This window comes from Schistocerca nitens, chromosome 2 (assembly GCF_023898315.1).
Source record: "Schistocerca nitens isolate TAMUIC-IGC-003100 chromosome 2, iqSchNite1.1, whole genome shotgun sequence".
NCBI lineage: Eukaryota > Metazoa > Arthropoda > Insecta > Orthoptera > Acrididae > Schistocerca > Schistocerca nitens.
Genome location: NC_064615.1, coordinates 76,022,523 through 76,049,747, shown reverse-complemented (window position 1 = coordinate 76,049,747; position 27,225 = coordinate 76,022,523). Strand labels below are relative to the sequence as shown.

Genomic DNA, 27,225 nt, shown 5'->3' with positions numbered 1-27,225 from the left:
ACGAGCGCAGGAGAGGAGTTGCAGGCGATGTCGTGCTGTCAGCTGAGCATTTGTAAACGGGCGATTAAAAGATGATTATACGTGTGTGGAGAAGACGTCCATACCAGTACTCATGGAGATGAATCACGATCAAGCAAGTGTGAAATCGCTCTTTGGCGAAGCTAGAGGCGCTGTCAGCATCTTCCTATATCTGGAAGGCTATGATATCATGCTGAGGACCTATTATTATTCCTCATTTAGGCCATACTCGAGTTTGTAAATTCATCACTCAGTGACGTCACACACAATATAATTGACAATACAGTGATTTGAATGAATTTTAGTTGCATTTTTGGCTGTGTGCTGTCTCGAACTAAAATCTTCTCCTCTTTCCTGAGTTAAAATTATAATCATCAACCACTATTATTTCAGTATTCCTACAAAGAAAACATATTTTTTTCTGCATTGTGATTTCATTCCCCTGCCCCATATGGGCAGGGAGGGGCTGGCAACGGCATAATCCGCCATTCTTCTGCTGAGTGACATGACAGCTAATAAAAGAAAAAAATTATAGATATAAAGGCGATGAAAAGGTGGACATAAAAACAGAGTAAGGGGGGACAATGGAGTGAAAATACACACTGACACGAAGACATTCATTGGGGGACAATTAAAAAAAGTCTACATGAAGTTAAAAAATAGATTTGGCGATTCATAGAGCACAAAAAAGACACTGAAGTCACATGCACTGGTTAAAAGTTGGCCACTCCAGAACAAAGACACCTTAAAACCCCCTTAAGATGAAGCACACACGACAAACAATAAAAACTGCCAGGAGGGACCTGCCGAGGGAGAGGCCTGAGAGGAAAGAAAAAGAGGGGAGAGCAAGGTGCAGTGGGAGAGGGGGCAGGATGAAACGAATAGGGGGTCACGGGTTGTACCAAGAGGCAGCAGACAGATAGGGTGGGAGATGAAGAGGTGAGACAAGGCAGGAGGGAGTGCAGAGAGGCTGAAGGGGAGCACAGGAGAGGGGGAGGGTGTATCAGGGGGTAAGCCATTCAGGAGAAGTGAGGGAGAGGAGAGGGAGCCCTTAGAAGGAGGCAGGAGGGAGGTGGGGTTAGAGTTGGTAGGAGGGGTAGACGTCAGGGCGAAGTTCATCATACAGGAGGGGTAGGGTCTGGAAGTTGGGTTGGGAAAGCAGGTGGAGGGTGTGGAGATTGAGAAAGGGTGGGACACAACGGTAAAGGCGCGGCAATGGGCTGGGGGTGGAGAGGCAGGGCGACACCAGGGGTGGGGGGAGGGATCGAGTCGGCGGACAATATAGAGGGTGCAGATGTGTTCAAGGGAAAGGAGAAGGTGGGGGAAGGGATGAGGTCACAGTGGATGCGTGTGGGGGATGGAAGGAGGATACAGAAGATGAGGCAGAGTGCATGCCGCTTGAAGATTTGGAGGGTGTTATAGAACCTAGGAGGGGCACAAATCCAAGCAATGCTGGCGTAACAAAGGATGCGACAGATCAAGGATTTATAGGTGTGAAGAAAAGATAAGCTAAAATCCATTTACATAATTACCAGTTCAAAATTCTATAAGCAGTTACGTTGCATTGTACCTGGCCACTTTCATTTTTCTGCCACGACATTGCAGTTCAGTAGATGGCATTGTTTCTAATTATTCACGATCAGTGTGATATCCGCTAGCACATGGGTTAAGTGTAATCGTGCCAATTTCGGTTGAAAAAATTCGGGATTGGTTGCGGGACATCGTGGAATATTTTCGCTGCAGCCACTGTAGTTTCGTGAAGCTCCGGTAGGTGACGGAGAAATACATAGCCTTCAAAATGGTGTCAGTAAGAGGCGTGCGTTCCAAGCAGAGAGCTGCCACTGAGTTTCTTTTGGCGGAAACCAGAGCATCGCAGATATTCTTGGGCCCTAACGGAATGTCTCCGAAGACCTGGCAGCGAACAAAAGCACAATGAGTCGTTGGGTGAAGTGTCTGTCATCATCGGAACAAGTCTGTGCAAACCTGTCCCATATCCATCACGCCGGCCAGCCGCACGCAGCTGTGACTTCAAATGTTGGAACGTGCGGACACTCTCATTCGAGGCTATCGACGGATCACAGCCAAACACCTCGCTGCACAACTGGACGTCTCTCTTGGTAGTAAATTTGTAAATTCGTGGTAAGATATTATGGGACCAAAATGCTTAGGTCATCGGTCCCTAAGCTTACACACTACTTAATCTAACTTAAACTAACTTACGCTATAGACAACACACACACCCATGCCCGAGGGAGGACTCGAACCTTCGATGGGGAAAGCCGCACGGACAGTGACAAGACGCCTCAGACCGCGTAGCTCTCTTGGTAATGTTGACACACTTGTTCACCTGTTGGGATACTCAAAGGCGTATGTCCGTTGTGTTCTTCGCGACCATATAGACTATAAATACCATAAAGAATGATGAAGGAACATACAGGGTCTTTCAAAAATGACCGGTATATTTGAAACGGCAATAAAACCTAAACGAGCAGTGATAGAAATACACCGTTTGTTGCAATATGCTTGGGACAACAGTACATTTTCAGGCGGACAAACTTTCGAAATTACAGTAGTTACAATTGTCAACAACAGATGGCGCTGCAAGTGATGTGAAAGATATAGAAGACAACGCAGTCTGTGGGTGCGCCATTCTGTACGTCGTGTTTCTGCTGTAAGTGTGTGCTGTTCACAACGTGCACGTGTGCTGTAGACAAGATGGTTTATTCCTTAGAACAGAGGATTTTTCTGGTGTTGGAATTCCACCGCCTAGAACACAGTGTTGTTGCAACAAGACGAAGTTTTCAACGGAGGTTTAATGTAACCAAAGGACCGAAAAGCGATACAATAAAGGATCTGTTTGAAAAATTTCAACGGACTGGGAACGTGACGGATGAACGTGCTGGAAAGGTAGGGCGACCGCGTACGGCAACCACAGAGGGCAACGCGCACCTAGTGCAGCAGGTGATCCAACAGCGGCCTCGGGTTTCCGTTCGCCGTGTTGCAGCTGCGGTCCAAATGACGCCAACGTCCACGTATCGTCTCATGCGCCAGAGTTTACACCTCTATCCATACAAAATTCAAATGCGGCAACCCCTCAGCGCCGCTACCATTGCTGCACGAGAGACATTCGCTAACGATATAGTGCACAGGATTGATGACGGCGATATGCATGTGGGCAGCATTTGGTTTACTGACGAAGCTTATTTTTACCTGGACGGCTTCGTCAATAAACAGAACTGGCGCATATGGGGGACCGAAAAGCCCCATGTTTCAGTCCCATCGTCCCTGCATCCTCAAAAAGTACTGGTCTGGGCCGCCATTTCTTCCAAAGGAATCATTGGCCCATTTTTCAGATCCGAAACGATTGCTGCATCACGCTATCTGGACATTCTTCGTGAATTTGTGGCGGTACAAACTGCCTTAGACGACACTGCGAACACCTCGTGGTTTATGCAAGATGGTGCCCGGCCACATCGCACGGCCGACGTCTTTAATTTCCTGAATGAATATTTCGATGATCGTGTGATTGCTTTGGGCTATCCGAAACATACAGGAGGCGGCGTGGATTGGCCTCCCTATTCGCCAGACATGAACCCCTGTGACTTCTTTCTGTGGGGACACTTGAAAGACCAGGTGTACCGCCAGAATCCAGAAACAATTGAACAGCTGAAGCAGTACATCTCATCTGCATGTGAAGCCATTCCGCCAGACACGTTGTCAAAGGTTTCGGGTAATTTCATTCAGAGACTACGCCATATTATTGCTACGCATGGTGGATATGTGGAAAATATCGTACTATAGAGTTTCCCAGACCGCAGCGCCATCTGTTGTTGAAAATTGTAACTACTGTAATTTCGAAAGTTTGTCTGCCTGAAAATGTACTGTTGTCCCAAGCATATTGCAACAAACGGTGTATTTCTATCGCTGCTCGTTTAGTTTTTATTGCCGTTTCAAATATACCGGACATTTTTGAAACACCCTGTATGTGCGGCATTGATTGTGCGTTACGAGGCTCATCGTTACAATTTTTTGTCGAACATCATCCCAGGCGACTAAACATGTGTTCATCACTTCGAACCGGAAACAAAACGGCGCCACACCACCACTCCTACGAAGAAAAGTTCGAAACCGCACCCGCAGCCGGTATAATCACGGCAACAGTCTTATGGGACTCTGAAGAGATTATTCTGTTTGGTGCCCTCTCTCATAGCGTGACGATCAACTCTGAAGTGTATTTTACTACCCTCAGGATACTGTAGAAACTGAAGAAACAACGCAAGGCTTCACACAAGTATGTGCGACCGAGAGGAACTCACAAAACGTCGTTTCACTGTTCTTCCGCATGCACCCTACAGCCCTGATCTCGTACCTTCCAACCTCCATCTGTTTGGCCCAATGAAGGATGCACTCCGAGGGAAGCAGCACGTGGATGATGATGAGGATATTGATGCAGAGCCGGTCGAAGTGGCCGTGCGGTTAAAGGCGCTGCAGTCTGGAACCGCAAGACCGCTACGGTCGCAGGTTCGAATCCTGCCTCGGGCATGGATGTTTGTGATGTCCTTAGGTTAGTTAGGTTTAACTAGTTCTAAGTTCTAGGGGACTAATGACCTCAGAAGTTGAGTCCCATAGTGCTCAGAGCCATTTGAACCATTTTTTGATGCAGCAAAATGTGGCTCCGAGGTCGACCAGTAGAGTGGTAACATGTCGGCATACAGGCCTCCCAGGAAGGCCGTTGCATTGAACAGATTTCGAAAAATAGGGTTTTGCAGCCAAAAGAGTGGGGAATAATATGGTGTATTGAAATCCTGAATAAAATCAACCTGCTTTCAAAGAAAAAAAATGTGTTGCATTACTTATTGAAATCCCCTCACAAAAGTGAAAGTGTTTTTGTTCTTTTCGTTTTACTGCTATATTTCTCTTGCTCCGTTGTGAGGAAATCGTCGTTGCTCACTTAAATTACATTCTTGTGAAAAGTGTTTGGCAAAATTTGTTTGATTTGTTTCTATACGTTTCCAAGATTTTTGAGGAGATAATATTATACATCTTTTGCGTCTTGTGTTATTACATTGATTTGTTTCTATACGTTTCCAAGATTTTTGAGGAGATAATATTATACATCTTTTGCGTCTTGTGTTATTACATTCTGGTGAAAGGCTGGGCCATAAGCAGGGCCACTTTAAGGCACAAGTGGCTGCTTGGGGCACCAAGTGTAAAATTTGCACACAGGGTGTAATATAATTCATAGCGGAAACTGACACGGGTGAAAGTGTAGGGTAACAGAAGCAAAAACATTCCAGTAAACACGGGTGCCCGAAAGAGCCGTTTGCGAACGTGAGCCACCACTGACTTCAGTATCGAGTACTGTCCTTGTGGTGTCACCGCCAGACACCACACTTGCTAGGTGGTAGCTTAAATCGGCCGCGGTCCATTAGTACATATCGGACCCGCGTGTCGCCACTGTCAGGATCGCAGACCGAGCGCCACCACAAGGCAGGTCTCGAGAGACTGACTAGCACTCGTCCCAGTTGTACGACGACGTTGCTAGCGACTATACTGACGAAGCCTTTCTCTCATTTGCCGAGAGACAGTTAGAATAGCCTGCAGCTAAGTTAATGGCTACGTCCTAGCAAGGCGCCATTAACCATTTGTAACGTTGCACGTACCTCAAGATAGAGTCTCACTTGTATCATCCAGAATGCTGTATACCAAAGGACAATATAAAAGTTAAGTGTTCTAGTAGCTACGTTCTTTTCTTTATCACATTCATTACGAATCCTGTTCCAGACTTAACGCCAGACGGCGTGAGTTGACGCGTGCCCTTTCGGCTACTTCACTGTGGACTGGCTGCCTTAACAGTCCACTACAGTCCTAGTTAGTATAAATGTATTTTAAATGTAACCTCTTAGAAGAAGTTCCCATCTAAGTGGACACAAATTTTTGCCAGGCCTAACCTAAAAAGAAGTACAATATTGCTTCCGCACGTTGTGTGTTACAAATAACTGTCCACTGTTACCAGTTTAAGAAGAACTGACATAGTGCACCATTAATAAATGTTATGTCTTGTATGTAGTGTTGTTAATGGTATCATTGAATGGATATAGAACGTTGGTGACTCTAGCATGGGGAAGTTGTTTCTTTGGCACATTTGGTACTGTTTCACGTTTGATTATAAGGCAGTCGCCAAGTCATTTCAGGGAGGATATTGTGCAGATTTTGTTACAGCCACCTGGTGGTCTTTCATGAAATACTGGTTTATCATTCATACTTGGAATTAACAGGTACCTGTTACACATATCATACTGACATTTAGAGGTACTATTGTATTCGGCTTTGTAGTGAGTTACAAATTGTTTCTGCATCTGTGGATGCATGGGATATTTTGAAGAATCAGGTATCTAATGCGTAAAACCTCTCAGCTGCACCCGTTTGGAAAGCCGAATTGGCTTCGTCTTACACATAGTGTCTTTCCGAGAGCAATTGTTATCATCAAGTGCGTTTTCATTTCATTATGGCAGCGCTTATTGTGTGTAGGCTGCCACATCTTACATACGGCAAGCATAAATAATGATTCCCTTACGAAACGGGTGACGTGGAGCATGAATAAAGCAGAAATCATATAGGTAGCGCAAACTATTGGATGTTAAAAACGATTTAAAGACATACTGACATTATTCTAAAGTCACGACAAAATTTGTAAATGATAAGATAAAACCTGAAGTCACTTACCTTTTCCAATTACTTGTTTTATTCTTCCATTTGTTATGCCTGCTACCCAAGAATTTATTGCTCCGGCCGCTCCTACATCCTTAAAATCCATTTCTTCTGCTCCAGCCATGAATTTTTTCGCGGACTGCTTGAACCGCTCTTTAATGGTAAAATTCTGCTTCACAAATATCCTGTTCGCTACTCTAAGGATAACATCGTCGGATTCCTGAAGCAAAGTACGTAAACATTAATTACTGCTCTCAACAAACCACATCTCCTTAAAAAAAAAAACGAGGAAATGCTGTTTCCTGGAGTTACAGATGACTAGAGGAAAGCGGCATTCGGAGAACACGAAACAAAATTTTCGTTGACGATTGCGGATCGGATCTTCTGCGCGCAGAGGACAGCTGAAAAGATAGTGTCACCTGAACTATGTTCCGACCAGCACCGTAAAGTAATTTGCAAAGTATTTAAAAATTTAAAAAAATATTGCTCGGCAGAAGTTAGGTCACTGGCCCTGGTGGGAAGTTCAAACAATTTCTTTGTAGGGGTCAACTTTGTGACACCAGCTTGCTCCGTTCGTGAGATCCAGAAGAGAGCTAGTGGCGCGTCTAAGGCTGTGATCCTGTTCCTCGATTTCGTAAATCCTTCACTACAGTTCCACACCGGCACCTACTAAAACAAAAGCACACACGAAGTATCTGACCGCATATGCGATTGGATTTAAGATTTTCTAGTAAACAGAACTCGATTCAGCAGCGACACCTAGGGCAGAGTGACAGGGCTGCCACTTCTCAGACTTTATGAAGATGATGCAGCACACAATACGACGAGCTCTCTTAGGCTGTTTCAACACAGGACGAGTCAGCTGCCCCTGGCGATGGGTTTCTTGCAAGCAACCCACAATGCCTTTTAAAAAATTTAAAAAAACCATGATATTTTATATTCTCTCGCTCGCTATGTGCAAACTATTAGTCCTACAGAAAAAAATGAAAAGCACTTTTTGTAGAAAAATTAATGGAGTTGAATTTTTTTCTGTGATACGTTATCGGTGGAGACCACTTTTGTGCGTTTTTCTTGAATAATACGAAGACTATCCGGCTGCGGTGGCCGGGCGGTTCTAGGCGCTTCAGTCCGGAACCACGCGGCTTCTACGGTCGCAGGTTCGAATCCTGCCTCGGGCATGGATGTGTGTCATGTCCTTAGGTTAGTTAGGTATACGTAGTTCTACGTCTAGGGGACTGATGACCTCAGATGTTAAGTCCCATACTGTTCAGACCCATTTGAACCAATACGAAGACTACGCTCTGTAGCGAAAACGTGTCCCACCTCAAAATTTAACTACAATAAATTTCCAACAAAGAGGCCTTTTTTTTTTTTTAAGGGAGAGAGTGAGAGAGAGAGACTAATGGGTTGCTTGTAGCAAGCGTGAGAATCTGAAAATAAAATTTTGCGCATACTATTTGAAGGCGTTGACGGTTGCATAAAACCCATTGGCAGGGGCAGCTGGATCACCATGTATATGGCAGTAGAGTGCATGAAGATTACATTATTAGAAAGGTGTTCTTTAATTCAGAGATATTTCCAGATTACTACTACCGACTGACGCGAAAACTGGGAGTAAGAATGGATGTTCTTGAATGTCCACTGGACGGCGAGATCGGATTAGACAAGGAGAGGAAGGAAATAGGGAGTGTTAGAGGAACCATCCTGGCACTCTCATAAATCGATTTGAGACTTGTGAAAACCCAAATCTGAGCGAGCGGACAGGATTTGAACCCCGCTCTTGCGTAATTCAAGTGGGCTGTCTGCTATTGCGCCATCCCAATTAGTGCAAAATGGTTCAAATGGCTCTGAGCACTATGCGGCTTAACTTCTGAGGTCATCAGTCGCCTAGAACTTAGAACTAATTAAACCTAACTAACCCAAGGACATCACACACATCCATGCCCGACGCAGGATTGGAACCTGCGACCGTACCGGTCGGTCGGCTCCAGACTGTTGCGCCCAGAACCGGACGGCCACTCCGGCCGGCCAATTAGTGCAAAAGACTGCCAGAACCAATTAGTGCAAAAGACTGCCGGAAGATATCCTTTTTTTCTTTTTTTTGGCGTTTCTCTACAGGACCAGCATTGTTATGTGTTGGTTTTGGTAATGTCAGTAATATTTTCTGGCAGGGTGCACCTTCCTGACACCACCATTCTCACCCTGAGAAGGTGTACCCCGCCTGCCTATGCATAGTGTAGATCTCTCGTTAAAGTGTGATAATGTTTTATAAGTGTTTGCAAAGTGTGTATCTAAGGTGAGACATGGGTATCACCCCGTTATTTACCTGTCTGGAAGAGAGAATCCGCCTAAAAGTCACATACAAGTGCGTGGCAATGTGAGTAAAGAGACGAAAAGATCCGACGTCGGTTTATTACGCTGTCGATGATCAGCCGCTGGAATCAGGCACAGCTGTTAAGTATCTAGCATTTTCTGTCCGGATAATTCAGGCGGAACGACCACACACATCTAGCAGCGGAGAAAGCAGATAAAAGCCTCAGATTTAATGGAGGAACATAAGAAAGTGTAAGCCATACACCAAGAGGTCATTTATAATTTCGTTCGACATTTTCTTGAACACTGAAACTTCCTAACAGATTGAAATTGCATGTCGGACCGACATGAGCGACTGAACTATTTTATTTTGCTTTTCTCTTTACTTTTTCAATTGTTTTCTTTTTCCTTCTCTCTTTTCTTTTTTAATATTAATTCTGGAAATTAAAATTCTTTGTGCTTAATCCCTTCTTCGGGATTAGGATATGCTTCCTGCTCCAGAAAAGAAAAGCGTTTCTGAAGAAGACAAATTCGTAAAACATCCGATGTAAATTTAAGTGGTGGAAAGTGTGTTCTGTAGACATTTGTCTGGAGTGCAGCCTTGTACGGAAGTGCAACGTGGATGATAAACAGATCAGACAAAAATACTGCACTACAGAAGAATGCTGGAGGTTAGATGGGTAGATCGCGTAATTAATGAGGAGGTACTGAATAAAACTGGGGAGAAAAGAAATTTGTGGAATAACTTGAGTAAACTGAGAGACTGGTTGATAGGACGCGGGATGAGACATTCAAAGTATTGTCAGTTTGGTTCTGGAGGGAAATGTAGGGAGTAAAAATTGCAGGAGGAGGCCAAAAGACGAGTGCAATAAACAGGTTCAAACAGAAGTGGATTGCACTAATTATTCGGAGATGCAGAGATCTTCGCAGGATAAAGTGGCGTGCAGAGCTGCATTAAACCAGTTTTCGGACTTAATACCACAACAACAACGAAAACAGAGACAATGAACTCTCCGAGAGCGTAGTAGGTCCTCGTCGATTTACAGCTTGCATTTCTCGTTAAGGCAAACCAGGATATGATGACTACAAACTTTTGAAACTTTTCACTGTACTTTCTGCCACACCTTTGTCGCTTATAGACTACCACTGTAGCTGCTGTGGATAAGATTGAAAGTCCAGTACATCCGGGGTGGCTATGGTTACTTAGTGGTACAGTGAATTGGGCCGCATACCAAGTATACAACCAGTGTTTGTTTCCTGAGCACTTGTGCCAATCCAGCTGGAAAAAATGATGCATAGTTTTGGTAGTAGGGCTCGTTCTGGTAATTAAAGCCATTTCGTTTTTTGCCCCTGGCGAAACTGCATTTGGATCTAAACAAATGTATATATGTGCAACGCTGTCCGGTAACATTCTCTACACATAGGGTATGATATTAGATTGATGTTGGATTTCTTGTCTCTAGTTTGAGCCTCCTCACAGATTACATCCAACTCTTATAAGACACGGAATATACTGTACGTAAACGTTCATAAATTAATAAAGTACGTTACCCAAGAGATAAACTTATAGTTACAGTAGAGTGCACAACTGGAAAGCTGAATTGTTGATGAACATGCGACTGAGGATACAAATAAGAATGAAGGAAACTTTGAAATTACTTGAACAATCAAGAAAATAAAAACTCAGCTGCAGCATGCGTAGATGGTGTTTAAAACTTGGATGCTCGACCCTGAAGTATCACAGCCCAGTAGTGACAATCAAAAATATTAAATTCATAAGAATAAAGTAAAATCGATACTATTCTTGAAATAATATAGCGAATTGGAAATTTTCAGCGGCAAGTGCTTACACAAAAGCATTGAAGGTAGTTCCTTACGATTATAACTTAAGTGAGGAGGAAGACGTCCGGCATAATTTCAACACAAGCAAAAAAAAGGTGTCACAAAGTCTTAGTTCTATTTTACAGAAGAGTGTAAGGACTTCAGACACTAAACGTGAATACAGATTGCTTATAAATTAAATCAAAAGAAGATATTCAAAACCACAAGAAAGAAATATAAAAATAATGAAAACAGAGAAAAGTTTCAGAAAGAATTGATTCTGTGGATATGATGCGTTAAAAGAGTTGAAAAACTGTTAAGTTGCTTGCTGAAAGAGGAGAATGAAAAGGAACGCGAAATGGAAGAATTAGTGTGAAGAAGCAAAACTTGTTAGTTGCAGAGGGATATCTATCAACTGGAATGGTGTTTAGTGTAGTGTCTGGAATCGTGTAAACAGTGAAAATAGTATCAAATTTCCATAAAAGTTTCTAAATTTAACGAAAGTTGACGAATAAGTGCAAGAGAGCACTTATAGGACCAACACTCACAACATCAAAATAAGACCTCTGAAATTTTGTTGACAGTTTTCACTGCGATTGGATATAGGAAGACAAGCTTTCTATTGTTTAAAATGTCAAATAAATTCAGGATCCCACTGGTATTAAAAGAAACCTTACAAAGGTACGAAGTTTATAATATAATCATTTTCACCTTCAGCTGCTTCAGTATTTCACTGAAACCTTCTTCAGTGGCATTTTTGTCTTCAGGTAGACGCAGACCTCTCGCCATCTGCTGGGCTGTCCTTCCGCCAGATCCGAGAAACGCAAGCGCCAGAATTACCTGTATGCTCCAGGGTGAGAAGAACAAGTTACCTTGCCCACCGGCCAACTCCTAGAAACAAAAACATAAATTGTTGACAAGCTATCTTCAGCAGACAGAAATATTTCTTATACAGCAAAAATGTTGATTTAAAAGAACGCACCAGAAAAGCAGCTTAAGTGTGACCCAGAATTTGAAACAACTACCTTGTGGGCGTACGTACTAATATCGTCTTCTTCTGCCTACTAAATCTCTACACAGCGCGTCACCTGCTTCTCGTGCTCAGTCTGTTCCTTGTTTTCCGATGCCATTCTACAGTCATTCAACTTCGACGCCTCACCGCACATCCCAGCACCATCAGTAAACAACAGGAAGTTGATGTCCACCTGGTCAGCGAAATAATGCATGTACAAGGTGCATTCAAGTTCTAAGGCCTCCGATTTTTTTTCTCCGGACTGGAAAGACATAGAAACATGCGATTGTCTTAAAATGAGGCCGCGTTCATTGTCAATACGTCCCAGAGATGGCAGCACCATACAGCAGATGAAATTTAACCGCCAGCGGCGAGAATGAGAACTGTTTTAAATACTTAAAATGGCGACGTTTTCCTTAATTGAACAGTGTGCAATCATTCGTTTTCTGAATTTGCGTGGTGTGAAACCAATTGAAATTCATCGAAAGTTGAAGAAGACATGTCGTGATGGAGTTATGGATGTGTCGAAAATGCGTTCGTGGGTGCGACAGTTTAATGAAGGCAGAACATCGTGTGACAACAAACCGAAACAACCTCGGGCTCGCACAAGCCGGTCTGACGACATGATCGAGAAAGTGGAGAGAATTGTTTTGGGGGATCGCCGAATGACTGTTGAACAGATCGCCTCCAGAGTTGGCATTTCTGTGGGTTCTGTGCACACAATCCTGCATGACGACCTGAAAATGCGAAAAGTGTCATCCAGGTGGGTGCCACGAATGCTGACGGACGACCACATGGCTGCCCGTGTGGCATGTTGCCAAGCAATGTTGACGCGCAACGACAGCATGAATGGAACTTTCTTTTCGTCGGTTGTGACAATGGATGAGACTTGGATGCCATTTTTCAATCCAGAAACAAAGCGCCAGTCAGCTCAATGGAAGCACACAGATTCACCGCCACCAAAAAAATTTCGGGTAACCGCCAGTGCTGAAAAAATGATGGTGTCCATGTTCTGGGACACCGAGGGCGTAATCCCTACCCATTGCGTTCCAAAGAGCACTACGGTAACAGGTGCATCCTACGAAAATGTTTTGAAGAACAAATTCCTTCCTGCACTGCAACAAAAACGTCCGGGAAGGGCTGCGCGTGTGCTGTTTCACCAATACAACGCACCCGCACATCGAGCTAACGTTACGCAACAGTTTCTTCGTGGTAACAACGTTGAAGTGATTCCTCATGCTCCCTACTCACCTGACCTGGCTCGTAGTGACTTTTGGCTTTTTCCAACAATGAAAGACACTCTCCGTGGCCGCACATTCACCAGCCATGCTGCTATTGTCTCAGCGATTTTCCAGTGGTCAAAACAGACTCCTAAAGAAGCCTTCGCCGCTGCCATGGAATCATGGCGTCAGCGTTGTGAAAAATGTGTACGTCTGCAGGGCGATTACGTCGAGAAGTAACGCCAGTTTCATCGATTTCGGGTGACCAGTTAATTTGAAACAAAAAATCGGAGGCCTTAGAACTTGAATGCACCTCGTACATAGAGAATAAAAGCGCTCCTGTCACGTTCCGTGGAGCACTGCTGACGATACCCTTGTCTCTGATGAACATTGGCCGTCGAGCCCAACATATTGGGTTCCGTTACTTAAAAAACTCTTCAAGCCACTCACATATCTGTGAGCCTGTTCTATATGCTCGTCTCTTTAACAGCTATCTGCCTAAGGGGCTTCATTGTGCACCTAACGTTGGAGCTCCCGATAACTAGTAAATCCCTCCCTCCCCCCCTCCTCCCCCCCCCCCTGTGTGCCTGCTCCGAACCTGCTGAAGGAGCGGCCACTTGTCCCTCGTACAGGGTGACTGGGCGTGGCTAGGAGACCAGTGTCCTCAATGACCCTCCGCCTCGAGCTACGCAAGCGTATTGCCACCCGTCACTTTGAGGGTGGATCCACTAGTGACTAGGAGGTGCCTCGGCAGCAGAGCCTTTGAGCAAAACAAGCGATACCTGATATGTCTCCGTTGCGGCGCGCTAGACTCTCCACCACCGCTACAACTCCAAGGCAGCAGAATGAAAGTGACCGACTGGCGCTAAAAACGCATTCAGTTGTTCCCGAAGTGCGGACCGAGCGAGGTGGCGCAGTGGTTAGCACACTGAAGGGCACATGTTCAAACACGTGTCTAGCCACCCTGATTTTCATGATTTCCCCAAAATTCCATCAGGCAAATGTCAGGATGGTTCCTTTGAAAGCGCACAGCCGATTTCCATCCCCATCCTTCCCTAATCCGATGGGACTGGCGACCTTGCTGTTTGGTCCCTCCCCCAACTCAACCAACCAACCGACAAACTGCGGCCAGCTCCTCCTGTGTCCAAACACAACATACACACATCCGACCCATCCTAACAAGATCGATGGATAAAGTAAACTATAAAAGCATGCAGACTCCTATATGAGCAACTTGCTACCCTCCTAACGTGTTATAAAGGGATGCTGATGCTTCAGTGAGCTATGTAGCTTGCTGTTCAAAAGAAATGAAAACTGCACTACAAACTGCACGAATTTACACTTCAAAATGCGACCTTACACCTCTTAAGTAGGCATGTTTCTTACCAGTTAGACTATGTTTTTCATCACCCCAGTACCGGAGCTCCCTTTTTAAAAAGCGTTTCTTTCTTGCGCCAAGTGCTTCTGTTGCTGCTTTAATTAGTACTTCCTTTATATTATTCCGTTCCTGGTTGATGTCATCGGCCTTTATATTTAAACGTATGTATTCTTAAAGTCTTTTCTGGTATAGCAACCGGATATTGTCGTTTTGAAGTAAAAGTACTTCAAATATTGCATCATCATTATTTAACTTCTGTTTGGAAGATATCTTCCATCTTTGAATTAGTCATGAGAGGTAATGCCTGAAATCTGGTATTCTAGGCACGATATTGACACTGTAGATCTCGTAATATTGAATTCCCTAACGGTTTCCGAAACGGAATGTCCAACTACCATTCCGCGTTAGAAGTCTGTTAATTGTCAACGTACGGCCATAATTACGTCGGAAACCTTTTGCACATGGATCAACTGAGTACAATGACAGCTTCGGCAATGCAGTGCCCTTTCATACCTTGTGTAGCCGATACTACCGCTGCCCTTATATACAGGGTGGTCTGTTGATCGTGACCAGGCCAAATATCTCACGAAATAAGCATCAAACGAAAAAACTACAAAGAACGAAACTCGTCTAGCTTGAAGGGGGAAACTAGATGGCGCTACGGCTGGCCCGCTAGAAGGCGCTGCCATAGGTCAAACGGATATCAACTGCGTTTTATTTAAATAGGAACCCACATTTTTTATTACATATTCGTGTGAATCTTTTAATTGGACCACTGCTTTCGCTTTGTGATAGATGGCGCTGTAATAGTCACAAACGTATAAGTACGTGGTATCACATAACATTCCGCCAGTGCGGACGGTATTTACTTCATGATTCATTACCCGTGTTAAAATGGACCGTTTAACAATTGCGGAAAAGGTCGATATCGTGTTGATGTATGGCTATTGTGATCAGGATGCCCAACGGGCGTGTGCTATGTATGCTACTCGGTATCCTGGACGACATCATGCAAGTGTCCCGACCGTTCGCCGGATAGTTCGTTATTTAAGGAAACAGGAAGTGTTCAGCCACGTGTGAAACGTCAACCACGACCAGCAACAAATGATGATGCCAAGTGGGTATTTTAGCTGCTGTCGCGGGTAATCCGCACATCAGTAGCAGACAAATTGCGCGAAAATCCGGAATCTTAGAAACGTCGGTGCTGAGAATGCTACATCAAGATCGATTGCACCCGTACCATATTTCTATGCACCAGGAATTGCATGGCGACGACTTTAAACGTCGTGTGCAGTTCTGCCACTGGGCGCAAGAGAAATTATGGGACGATGACAGATTTTTTGCACCCGTTCTATTTAGCGTCATTCACCAACAGCGGTAACGTAAACCGGCATAATATGCACTATTGGGCAACGGAAAATCCACGATGGTTGCGACAAGTGGAACATCAGCGACCTTGACGGGTTAATGTATGGTGCGACATTATGGGAGGAAGGAAAATTGGCCCCCGTTTTATCGATGGCAATCTAAATGGTGCAATGTATGCTCATGTTCTACCGATGTTACTACAAGATGTTTCACTGCATGACAGAATGGCGATGTACGTCCAACACCATGGATGTCCGGCACATAGCTCGCGTGCGGTTGAAGCGGTATTGAATAGCATATTTCATGACAGGTGGATTCGTCGTCGAATGGCCCGCATGTTCACCGGATCTGACGTCCCCAGATTTCTTTCTGTGGAGAAAGTTGAAGCATATTTGCTATCGTGATCCACCGACAACGCCTTACAACATGCGTCAGCGCATTGTCAATGCATGTGCGAACATTACGGAAGACGAACTACTTGCTGTTGAGAGGAATGTCGTTACACGTATTGCCAAATGCATTGAGGTTGACGGACATCATTTTCAGCATTTATTGCATTAATGTGGTATTTACAGGTAATCACGCTGTAACAGCATGCGTTATCAGAAATGATAAGTTCACAATGGTATATGTATCACATTGGAACAACCGAAATAAAATGTTCAAACACACCTACGTTCTTTATTTTAATTTAAAAAACCTACCAGTTACCAACTGTTCGTCTAAAATTGTGAGCCATATGTTTGTGACTATTGCAGCGCCATCTATCACAAAGCGAAAAAAGTGGTCCAACTAAAACATTCATATTTCTTTACTACATACATATACAGTTTTCCGTAGCTTTATAAACATTACGGAAGTATCTTGTGGTCTACAGAAATTAATTTTACGCCGATGAAAGATATTCTGTTCGTATCTTCTGTATTTTTTTATGTGGCACTATTAACCGAGTTATCTAGATACAAGTACTATCTACATCTACATCTACATGGTTACTCTGCAATTCACACCTAAGTGCCTGGTAGAGGGTTCATCGAACCATTTTCATACTACTTCTCTACCATTCCACTCTCGAATGGCGCGTGGGGAAAAGGAACACCTAAATCTTTCCGTTCGAGCTCTGATTTCTCTTATTTTATTGCGATGATCATTTCTCCCTATGTAGGTGGGTGTCAACAAAATATTTTCGCATTCGGAAGAGAAAGTTGGCGATTGAAATTTCGTAAATAGAACTCGCCGCAAAGAAAACTGCCTTTGTTTCAGTGACTGCCACCCTAACTCGCGTATCATATCAGTGACGCTCTCACCCCTATTGCACGGTAACACGAAACGAGCTGCCCTTCTTTGCACTTTTCCGATGTCCTCCGTCAATCCTACCTGGTAAGGATCCCGCACCGCGCAGCAATATTTCAGCAGAGGACGGACAAGTGTAATGTAGGCTGTCTCTTTAGTGGGTTTGTCGCATCTTCTAAGTGTTGTGCCAACAAAGCTCAGTCTTTGTTTCACCTTCCCCACAATATTATATATAGTTGCTCGTCATTGTAATTCCTAGGTATTTAATCGAATTGACAGCACTTAGAGCCGGCCGGTGTGGCCGTGCGGTTCTAGGCGCTTCAGTCTGGAACCGCGTGACCGTTACGGTCGCAGGTTCGAATCCTGCCTCGGGCATGGATGTGTGTGATGTCCTTAGGTTAGCTAGGTTTAAGTAGTTTTAAGTTCTAGGTGATTTATGACCACAGATGTTAAGTCCCATAGTGCTCAGAGTCAGAACAGCACTTAGATTTGTGCGATGTATAGTATATCCAAAATTTATCGGATTTCCTTTGTGGATGTGGATGACCACGCACTTTTCTTTGTTTAGTGCCAATTGCCACTTTTCGCACCATACAGAAATTCTCTCTAGATCATTTTGTAATTGGAATTGATCGTCTGATTTTACTAGACGGTAAATTACTGCGTCATCTGCAAACAATGTAATGGGGCTGCTCAGATTATCACCTAGACCATTTATGTAAATCAGAAACAGCAGAGGGACTATGACACTACCTTGCGGAACGCCAGATATCACTTCTGTTCTACTCGATGATTTACCGTCTATCACGACGAAGTGTGACCTCTCTGAGAGGAAATCACGAATGCAGTCACACAATTATGCTAAAACTGTAATTAAGCGACTATGTAAAAAATATCCTCAATCGCAATGCTTTGTCATAGCTACACTTAACTGAATGCACGACCCAGTAGCTAAATACTAAGCTATTTCGATCCCTTCACATGAAGACGCAAGTACGCTTCAAATGGCTCTGAGCACTATGGGACTCAACTGCTGAGGTCATTAGTCCCCTAGAACTTAGAACTAGTTAAACCTAACTAACCTAAGGACATTACAAACATCCATGCCCGAGGCAGGATTCGAACCTGCGACCGTAGCGGTCTCGCGGTTCCAGACTGCAGCGCCTTTAACCGCACGGCCACTTCGCCCGGCAAGTACGCTTCCCCCCTCCCCTCCCCAACCCTCCCACCACTAACCCCATCCCACACAAAGATTCATTACACCTCTCCCTTTCTTCTGATATTTGCTGAGTGCGTTTGAGTTCTCTCAGAGATCTCTTCTGATATCCATCATTGCTGTTGCACACACGTCAGCGGGTCAAATTCCCTCAACTTTTGTTATGTTGGAGGTTGAGTTACATGCTTGTCAAGACTCTTCTCTACAATCTCATTTCAGTTCCCACTTCCTGTTTTACGCTTCCTCGCACAACCAGAATGCGTCATTTCTCGATCTTAGCTACAGGCACAGTCAGTATGTCTCCTAGCGTACTAATAACAAGAAGACAGCGGAGGGGGCAGCCTTTCGGTGTAGTGAAGAATGTGAGATATTGCGTGGAGTCTTACCCTGTACATGTCAGATGTGAAGAGGTCATTCGCTCGAGACACCGTCTGCACAGCATCACTGAAATCTCCGTCAGCCATTTTGTCGAGAACCTGGAAGGACAAAGTCAGCAATTTTAAGATGATGCCTCATAAGTTCAAAATTACGTGCTTATTTCATATTATAAGCAACCACAAATAGGTGGGCAAACTAAAATCAAAGAAATAGAGAAACAAGAAAGGATAATTCTCAGGAAAATTTTTGACCCGATACAAGAGCAAGGAATCTGGAAGAAGAGACCAACATCAGAATTATATAAATACACAGACAAGATTACGGATACAATAAGGAAAAGAAGAATGCAGTTCTACGGACATATCCACAGGATGAATGAAAACAGATTTTCAAAGCGAACTGTTAAAGTTGTAACCTTCCCACACGAAAAATTTATATGAGAAAGAAACCATGAGCCAGGAACCAAGTGTAACCTCCGCACAGAAATATAAATTATTAAAATGAACCAAGCGTAAACTCCCCACAGAATAATAATTAAAATGAGTTTTTTTAATATTGTAACCTCTGAACAAAATTGGCTCCCATTTATAATCTGTGTGCAGAAATGCAATCATATTTAATGTTCCCACAAAATTCCTTTCTAATTTAATGTTAAGTTCGGAACAGAAAAATTCCTAAACACCAAAATAATAAAAAAAATTCAGTAACCTGGTAAATTTTATGACGACAGCCACGCTGCGCCTCGGCCCTGTATTCTGAATAAAAAAAGCAAAAATTCTTACCTCAATAAAAACTGCGAATGTATCCGCTCTTATGTAGAAATTTTTGGCACAGCTTCGTGCAATGCTGCCGTATATATATATATTTTTTTGATTCTTGGAAGGAATGATCATGCATTGGAAATATTCTTTAAATTCAAATGAATGCTTTTCTTAAAAAAATTACTTTATATTATAAAAATTATTATTGGGGGCATTTTTTTAAAAGAAATTAATGACAGTTAATATACATTACTAGATATGCGCAAGGCTGCTTCTTTACCTTCTACAATAATACTCATTCTCCAGAGTGCCGACCAGAGCAGACTGCCGACACGCGCAGGCACGCGCCGACTACTGCAGACTACTGCTTACTAGCACGGACTGAAGACTAATGCCGACTGAAGACTAACACAGACTAGTGCCGACTCGCGACAAGCAACAACTAACTACATACTACTCTCTGGTCAGAGACTCTGCCATGCCTCGCCCATCGCCGGCAACACATACGTCTTACAAAGTCATTAACTTAGGCAGGGGAAAAACAAAATGGATAAAAGAAGTTGAAGAGGACCTCAGACAAGCACACATAACAGTAAACGATGCAGAAAATAGAACTGAATTCAGGAACATCATCAAAAAACATAAATTTGACACAACAACACAGAAGAGACGCGGATGGAAATGGACAGCGGAGCGAAAGAAACAACACAGTGAACACATGGAGAAATAAAAATCAAAAGGATTGAGATTTCTTGTCATGATTTAAACAGGTACGTGAGTCGCATCATGCACAAACCATATGGTTATTGTTACTGAGTTCAGACACTGACGTTAATATAATGTTCCTGTCTAACCTGAACTGAGCAGTGTGAGTTTGTGCTAGTCCAGAAATTTTTGTTCTGCAATTTTGTAATAACTGTTTCTAATGAGAAGACAAACAAAAGATAGGCAGTTAGAGAAACATAACATTTGCAAAAATTCTCCCATTGTTTGCGATCGGAAGACGAAGGACGCTTCAGATTTGTAAGATGAAAACTTGGAGATCTGAACCCTGTCCTTCTTAATGCAAGTCAAGGTGCTTAATTCCGCATCACAAAAAGCGAGCGCAGAGCGCGAAACAATCCCCATTATTTATGTTGTAACACCGGAAATGCATATCCTCCCATTTCCATCTATTGTACTATAAATTCTTTTCCTTTCTTTGTTACCTGAAGATATGACATTTCTGTGTCTTTATATATTGTAATTATTTACTATTTGTGTATGCATTCATGTCGATGTATAATTGGTTTGTTTTCTAAATATTATTTGTATTTTTACGCTGGGTCTGGCCTAGGGAAAACTATGCTATCGAACGACTACATCGATAGGTCGTGTGGAGAACGAAAGTGTTTAGGATCTTTGGTAGTGAGAGTCCGGCGGGAGTAGGGCAGTGGAGCTGGTGTGTTGTGTGGCTCTTCCGCGAGTTGCCGCGCTTTCGGGGTTTGGCAGCATGTAATTGCGCTCGACTTGCTATGATAGTTTCTGACACGGTGTCGCGGACGGGAAGCATTAGCTGGCGCACATCAAGAGCCCGTTTCGCCTGGTGACCGTGTCGAGAAGAAGGCGCGCCAACATCCAGCTTCTGCAACAGCGACGGCCGACAATGAGTGACTGTCGCCACCTCCTCGATCGATGACTTCAAACCTTCAATCAACCAACAAGGAAGAGTGGAAGCACGTAAAGTTTTAGAACTGTATGGCAGACCTCAGCTTTTCAAACTGTTTCAAAATTACAGCAACGTAGCATGGACCTTTGTTGCTCATTGTCCCAATTGCATTACCAAGCAGGGTCCCTTCCTTTTCCGGAATGAACCCGAGTGTCGTTGATATTCAAACGTCAGCATTAAAGTATTATCATTCAATTTCACTGCTTTAATTTCAAAGTTCAGTTAAGGTATTCATAGCTGGCTACAATACTTAGATTACACAAGCACAAATTAAGAGTGCGAGTTTTGTTAGCATATTTTAGCTTACCTGTGACTGCGGCTCAACTTGGTACGTACTAAATTTTACTATTGTTAATTGTTCAGAATCATTTAATTCAAGTTCAAAGTTAAATCTCTTATTTCTAAATTGTGTAGCTTCAAGTAGCTTTTGAAATGATTGTTGAGGTAGCCCAAGACTAACGTTATTTTACTGAATTTCGTAGTGCTTCAGAAACAAAGCTCACTATTAATTTCAGTCACTAAATTAACTTTCAATTTTCCAGTTTTATTAATTCTTTTGCTAAATTAAGTCAGAGTGTAGCGAAATTTATTACTTCTGACAAACATTCAGTTTTCACACAACACGTGTCAACCTTCAGTTGCCACGCTTTTAGTGCATATTATATGTGCAATAACCTTTCTTTTTCAGTTATTATAGTAGTTGTCCATAGGACTGGCGACCGTAATTTTCTCCAAATCTCAAATGTCTAATTAACGCCAATTAATTGTTAACGTAACAACCGCACATTTACTTTCTTTGTTTATTTTACCCTTTTCTCAAAATCAATTTTCACCAATTTCATTTGCATTTTTCCTTTCATTTAGATGTAACCCTTTCCTCCCTCTTTACCGGCAGATTAACTTCGGTGACGATTGCTTATCCCAAATTACCATTAGGTACACGCGGTTTAATTTTTCACTGTCATTGAAGTGGATAAATGAGAGGGAGGTTACAATGTCACGTATGTACATGCACATCTGATACGTGGGGAGGCGCTGGCGCCAGTCGCTTTCTCCGTTCGATTCACCCGGATGCATTGTTTCTTTCTGGCGTTGCTTACCTTTGCCTCGTTGGCCGGTGGTGGTGCTGGTGGGCTGGCAGGGAGACTGGGTTTTGGCTTCGGAACGGCCGGTACGTGTCGCTGCTCAGAGAGAGAAACTTGTGTTTGCGTGGAGTTAGCTGGATTTGACCGGTGTATGTGGCCCGGAGTGCGGAAGCGGGCGTGTTATTGCAAGTTCTTGAGGCGTGACTGGGCCATGGTCTTCTACACAGGACGTTGAGCAATGTGTTATTCATTTTGGCTAGTGGAGTTGAACTATGTACCACGCAGCTGTCTATTGAAGAAGTAGACATTCAAGCTTTCTAGTTTTGCACTCGGGCCTACCCGTGTTATCACTAGCTTCCACCATTTCTTATGAGTGCCAATATTGTATTGGAACTGCGACGTACTGGTGTTATAATATTATGCTTTGCCTTATCGTTGCCCTTCTATAAAACTAGTCTGTTTGTGCTGGGATAATTTTACATATTTTGAAATTTGAGGTCTACTTTGTCTTGATGTGATCTATCTTTGTAGAATTTTATCTGACTATATTCTGGGGCTGTTAACATTGTTTCTTTTGGCGACGCCTTGGCCGGCCAGTACCAGAGGGAACGGGAGGTTCTTTAGGCCGCGGGGAAAATGGCAACCGATACGGCGGCCACTCAGTTCTTCGGGTTGCAGTGAGTGGGGATCTTGCATTAAGTTAAGTTTCCTCTGCATTGGGACGCCAAGGCATCTGTTCCGTTTGCTATACTGCTGATATACAGGGTATTACAAAAAGGCACAGCCAAACTTTCAGGAAACATTCCTCACACACAAAGAAATAAAATATGTTATGGACATGTGTCCGGAAACGCTTACTTTCCATGTTAGAGCTCATTTTATTACTTTTCTTCAAATCACATTAATCATGGAATGGAAACAAACAGCAACAGAACGTACCAGCGTGACTTCAAACACTTTGTTACAGGAAATGTTCAAAATGTCCTCCGTTAGCGAGGATACGTGCATCCATCCTCCGTCGCATGGAATCCCTGATGCGCTGATGCAGCCCCGGACAATGGCGTATTGTATCACAGCCGTCCACAATACGAGCACGAAGAGTTTCTACATTTGGTACCGGGGTTGGGTAGACAAGAGCTTTCAAATGCCCCCATAAACGAACGTCAAGAGGGTTGAGGTCAGGAGAGCGTGGAGGCCATGGAATTGGTCCGCCTCTACCAATCGATCGGTCACCGAATCTGTTGTTGAGAAGCGTACGAACACTTCGACTGAAATGTGCAGGAGCTCCATCGTGCATGAACCACATGTTGTGTCGTACTTGTAAAGGCACATGTTCTAGCAGCACAGGTAGAGTATCCCGTATGAAATCATGGCGGTGAATCGACGAAGTACAGTACATACTGACGAAACTAAAATGAGCTCTAACATGGAAATTAAGCGTTTCCGGACACATGTCCACATAACATCTTTTCTTTATTTGTGTGTGAGGAATGTTTCCTGAAAGTCTGGCCGTACTTTTTTGTAACACTCTGTATTTACCTTCAAAACCATAAAGGAAAGAGACTAGTGTTCTTAATTATACCTTACGTGCACCGGAAGTTGAACTTATGTACATGTTAAAGAGAATACTTGATGGGTAGCGGAAAATTGGAAAATATGTGAATTGTCTTACTGCGCTTGCCCAGGTGACCTATTTAAAAGAAACTTATTTCACCTTTATTATTCAAGTGCCCTTTGCTAAATGAAACTGATTTTACCTTTTATTGTTGCAGTGCTTACAGTTAGTATAGAAGTTATACGAAGTTCTTGTTTGCGCCTAATTCAATTAGAAAGGTATTGTGGAATGTATTTTTCTGACTTGTGAATAAGCGACACTTGTAGAACATTTTTGGTAAATACTGTGCCCTTTGGGTTAAACTGTTGATCAGTAATAAATTAGTTGTATCTTGCAAGTCCTCTGTACTTGTAATTATTTCAGTTGTCACCGGTTTGCACGCAAACTCCGCGTTGCAACATCTATACACTGTTAAGCTACCTAACAATGTATGACAGATGGCACCACAGGTACCACAAAAATTTTCATCATTTCCTGCTACAATCTGGAATTGCTTCCGGGAAGATACCGTAATTTAATAAGAGTAGTTGTGTTGGTGTGATTCACAGTGTAGACTTCGAACCCAGTCAAGCAGCAAGGAGCTAGTCGCCTGCGACATTCTGCTGCTGAGCTCAAGAATACTACTGGCGTAGCATTCTGCGATACAGCTATCTACTGTAGTGATGCCGAATTTCCAGATGCTGTGACGCAACGCTGCACTGCCGTCGCCACCTGCATCAGAGGGGGTGGGCTCCTACGTAGCTGGACATAACGGCTATAAACATGATTACTCTGCAATTCACACTTTAGAGCCTGCCAGAGAGTTCATCGAACCACATTCAGACTATTTCTCTATCGTTGTACTCTCGATCAGAGCGCGGGAAGGACACTTAAATCTTTGTGTGCGAACTCCGATGACCATATCTCCCTATGCAGGTAGGTGACAACAAAATACTTTCACAATGTGGTGTCACCGCCAGACACCAGGTGGTAGCCTTTAAATCGGCCGCGGTCCGTTAGTATACTGTCAGTGATTGCAGACCGAGCGCCGCCACACGGCAGGTCTACAGAGACTTCCTAGCACTCGCCCCAGTTGTACAACCGACTTTGCTAGCGATGGTTCACTGACAAAATACGCTCTCATTTGCCGAGACGATAGTAGGCATAGCCTTCAGCTACGTCATTTGCTACGACCTAGCAAGGCGCCATTATCAGTTGCTATTGATACTGAATCATGTACCGTCAAGAGCGACGTTCACCATTAATGGATTAAAGTTAAGTATTCCACCAGCTACGTCCGTTTTTTCTAAATTCTAATTTCCTTGTCCTGTTCCAGACCTCACGCCAGCCTGCGTGAGCTAAAACGCGTGCCTTTCGGCTTCCTCTAGTAACACGGCGTTGGCTCTCCTGCCAACCACAACACACAATCTGGAGTGAAAGTTCGTGATTGAAATTTCGTGAAAATATCTCGACGCAGCGAAAAACGCTCTTGTTTAATGATTGCCACTCCCGCTTGCACATCGTAGCCGTCACAACCTCTCCTCTCATTTGCGATAGTACAAAAGGAGCTGACTTTTGATCTTTCTTGATGTCCTCGGTCTTATCTTTTAAAAACGCCTTGCCGCGTAGTGCGTGGTAGTATTCTAGAAAAGAACGTACAAACGTTGTGCAGGCAGTCTCTTTAATAGACCTGTTGCATCTGCTAAGTGTTCTCCCAATGAAACGCAGTCTTCGGTACTGCTTCCCACAACAATGCCTACGTGATTGTTCCAATTTAAGCTATTCGTAATTGTAATTCATAAGTATTTAGATGAATTTACAGTTCACACTTTTCATTGTATAGAGTCGATTGCCACTTTCCGCGCCATACAGATATAGATATTTTCTCTATATCATTTTTCAGTTGGTTTTGATATATATATATATATATATATATATATATATATATATATATATATATATATATATTAATTAGGAACAGCAAGCATGAAGGTTTTTACATCGTAGTCAAGTGAACCATTTGTCATCCGATTGTATTCTCCTTGCCTTAAATCCCCTGTAACAAAAGCTTTTTATTTCTGTGATTTGCTTGATGGTTCAAATGGTTCAAATGGCTCTGAGCACTATGGGACTCAACATCTTAGGTCATAAGTCCCCTAGAACTTAGAACTACTTAAACCTAACTAACCTAAGGACATCACACACACCTATGCCCGAGGCAGGATTCGAACCTGCGACCGTAGCAGTCCCGCGGTTCCGGACTGCAGCGCCAGAACCGCTAGACCAGATTTGCTTGAAAATACGGTTTTTTCGTCACTGGCCATGAGCCCAATAGCGACTGGAAGCGTATGGAACACTACGATTCGAAAACTGTCAAAACGAAGACAATCATGAAATAACATCCCTCTGTCATAAATGACTGTTTCCAATTTCTTGTCCAATAAGCCACTGTCTTCAACACAGTTGATTTATCTAGTTGCCAATAGAAAGAGAGACGAGAATGGAATGGCTCATTTCTCGCCCTTATCGGTTTCACACTATCCCAGTGACAATTACAAGAACACTACCATTCAGTAGACATTTTTAAATGCATCATGAATACGGCACGTCGGGAAAGAAAATCTATATAACCATACTTCGCATTCCTCCACATTCCCTCCTCCCCCACCCCTCCTTTACTTTTAAGTTCTTAAACTGCACAGGGGAAGAACGTCTCCAGGAAGTCTTTGTACGAGTTCTTTGAAAAATTCCCACGTCAAATTTCGGGACACCTAACGTTACTGCACTGAATAAAAAGCTGCTCTGAACTCTAGCAGACTCTTTGAATTGCAGTTATCCGTGAGACAGTTTTGTATTGATATCAAACACGAGCACAGCTTTAAATAATCCGAGGTATTTTATAACTAGTAGGCCTTTAGTATCAATAGTCCACGTACTTACTCAGTAGGAGTCGTGAAGCCACACAGTCTGTGGTGTGACGCCAGCAAACTGAAGAGCCTGTTGAGACCGAGATGCTATTTCAAGGCCCTGGAGGATCTTTCTTTTTCGTCTTTCACGGAAGACGTAATCCGCAACAAATTGCCCGTGCAGGTTCCTGCACGTGGAGAGGAAGGAACCTGACCGGTTTTTATATCGCATATCCATCCCGGTCACGACAGCTATTCCGCAGTATTACTCCCTCCGCCCAGCCAAGTCCCCCCCCCTCCCTCCCTCTCCTCTCCCTCTCCCTCTCCCTCTCTTTGACGACCCCTCCCCCTCACTAACACAAACGAAACTGAACAAGAGGGAAAAAAAAGGTAGTCAGTTAAAGTTGCTTAAGTAGCACTGACCGTTACTGTGAAAAAAGTTA

At 43.4% G+C, this 27,225-nt stretch overlaps 1 protein-coding gene across 2 annotated transcripts in view; it reads right to left on the bottom strand.

Annotated features, from left to right (window-relative positions):
* LOC126235742 (serpin B6-like) overlaps nt 1–26,935 on the bottom strand; it is a 45,328-nt gene extending 18,393 nt beyond the window's left edge. Inside the window, exons 1-4 of one of the 2 annotated variants that reach the window (XM_049944527.1) lie at nt 26,817–26,935; nt 18,737–18,826; nt 11,575–11,754; nt 6,745–6,949 (exon numbers count right to left, since the gene is read on the bottom strand). In XM_049944527.1, coding sequence (XP_049800484.1) covers nt 6,745–6,949; nt 11,575–11,754; nt 18,737–18,814 — 463 coding nt within the window. In that variant the 5' untranslated portion in view covers nt 18,815–18,826; nt 26,817–26,935. Of the gene's footprint in view, nt 1–6,744; nt 6,950–11,574; nt 11,755–18,736; nt 18,827–26,812 lie in introns of both variants that reach the window. The other variant, XM_049944528.1, reaches the window with a different exon arrangement.
* Nucleotides 26,936–27,225: the final 290 nt, after the last annotated feature.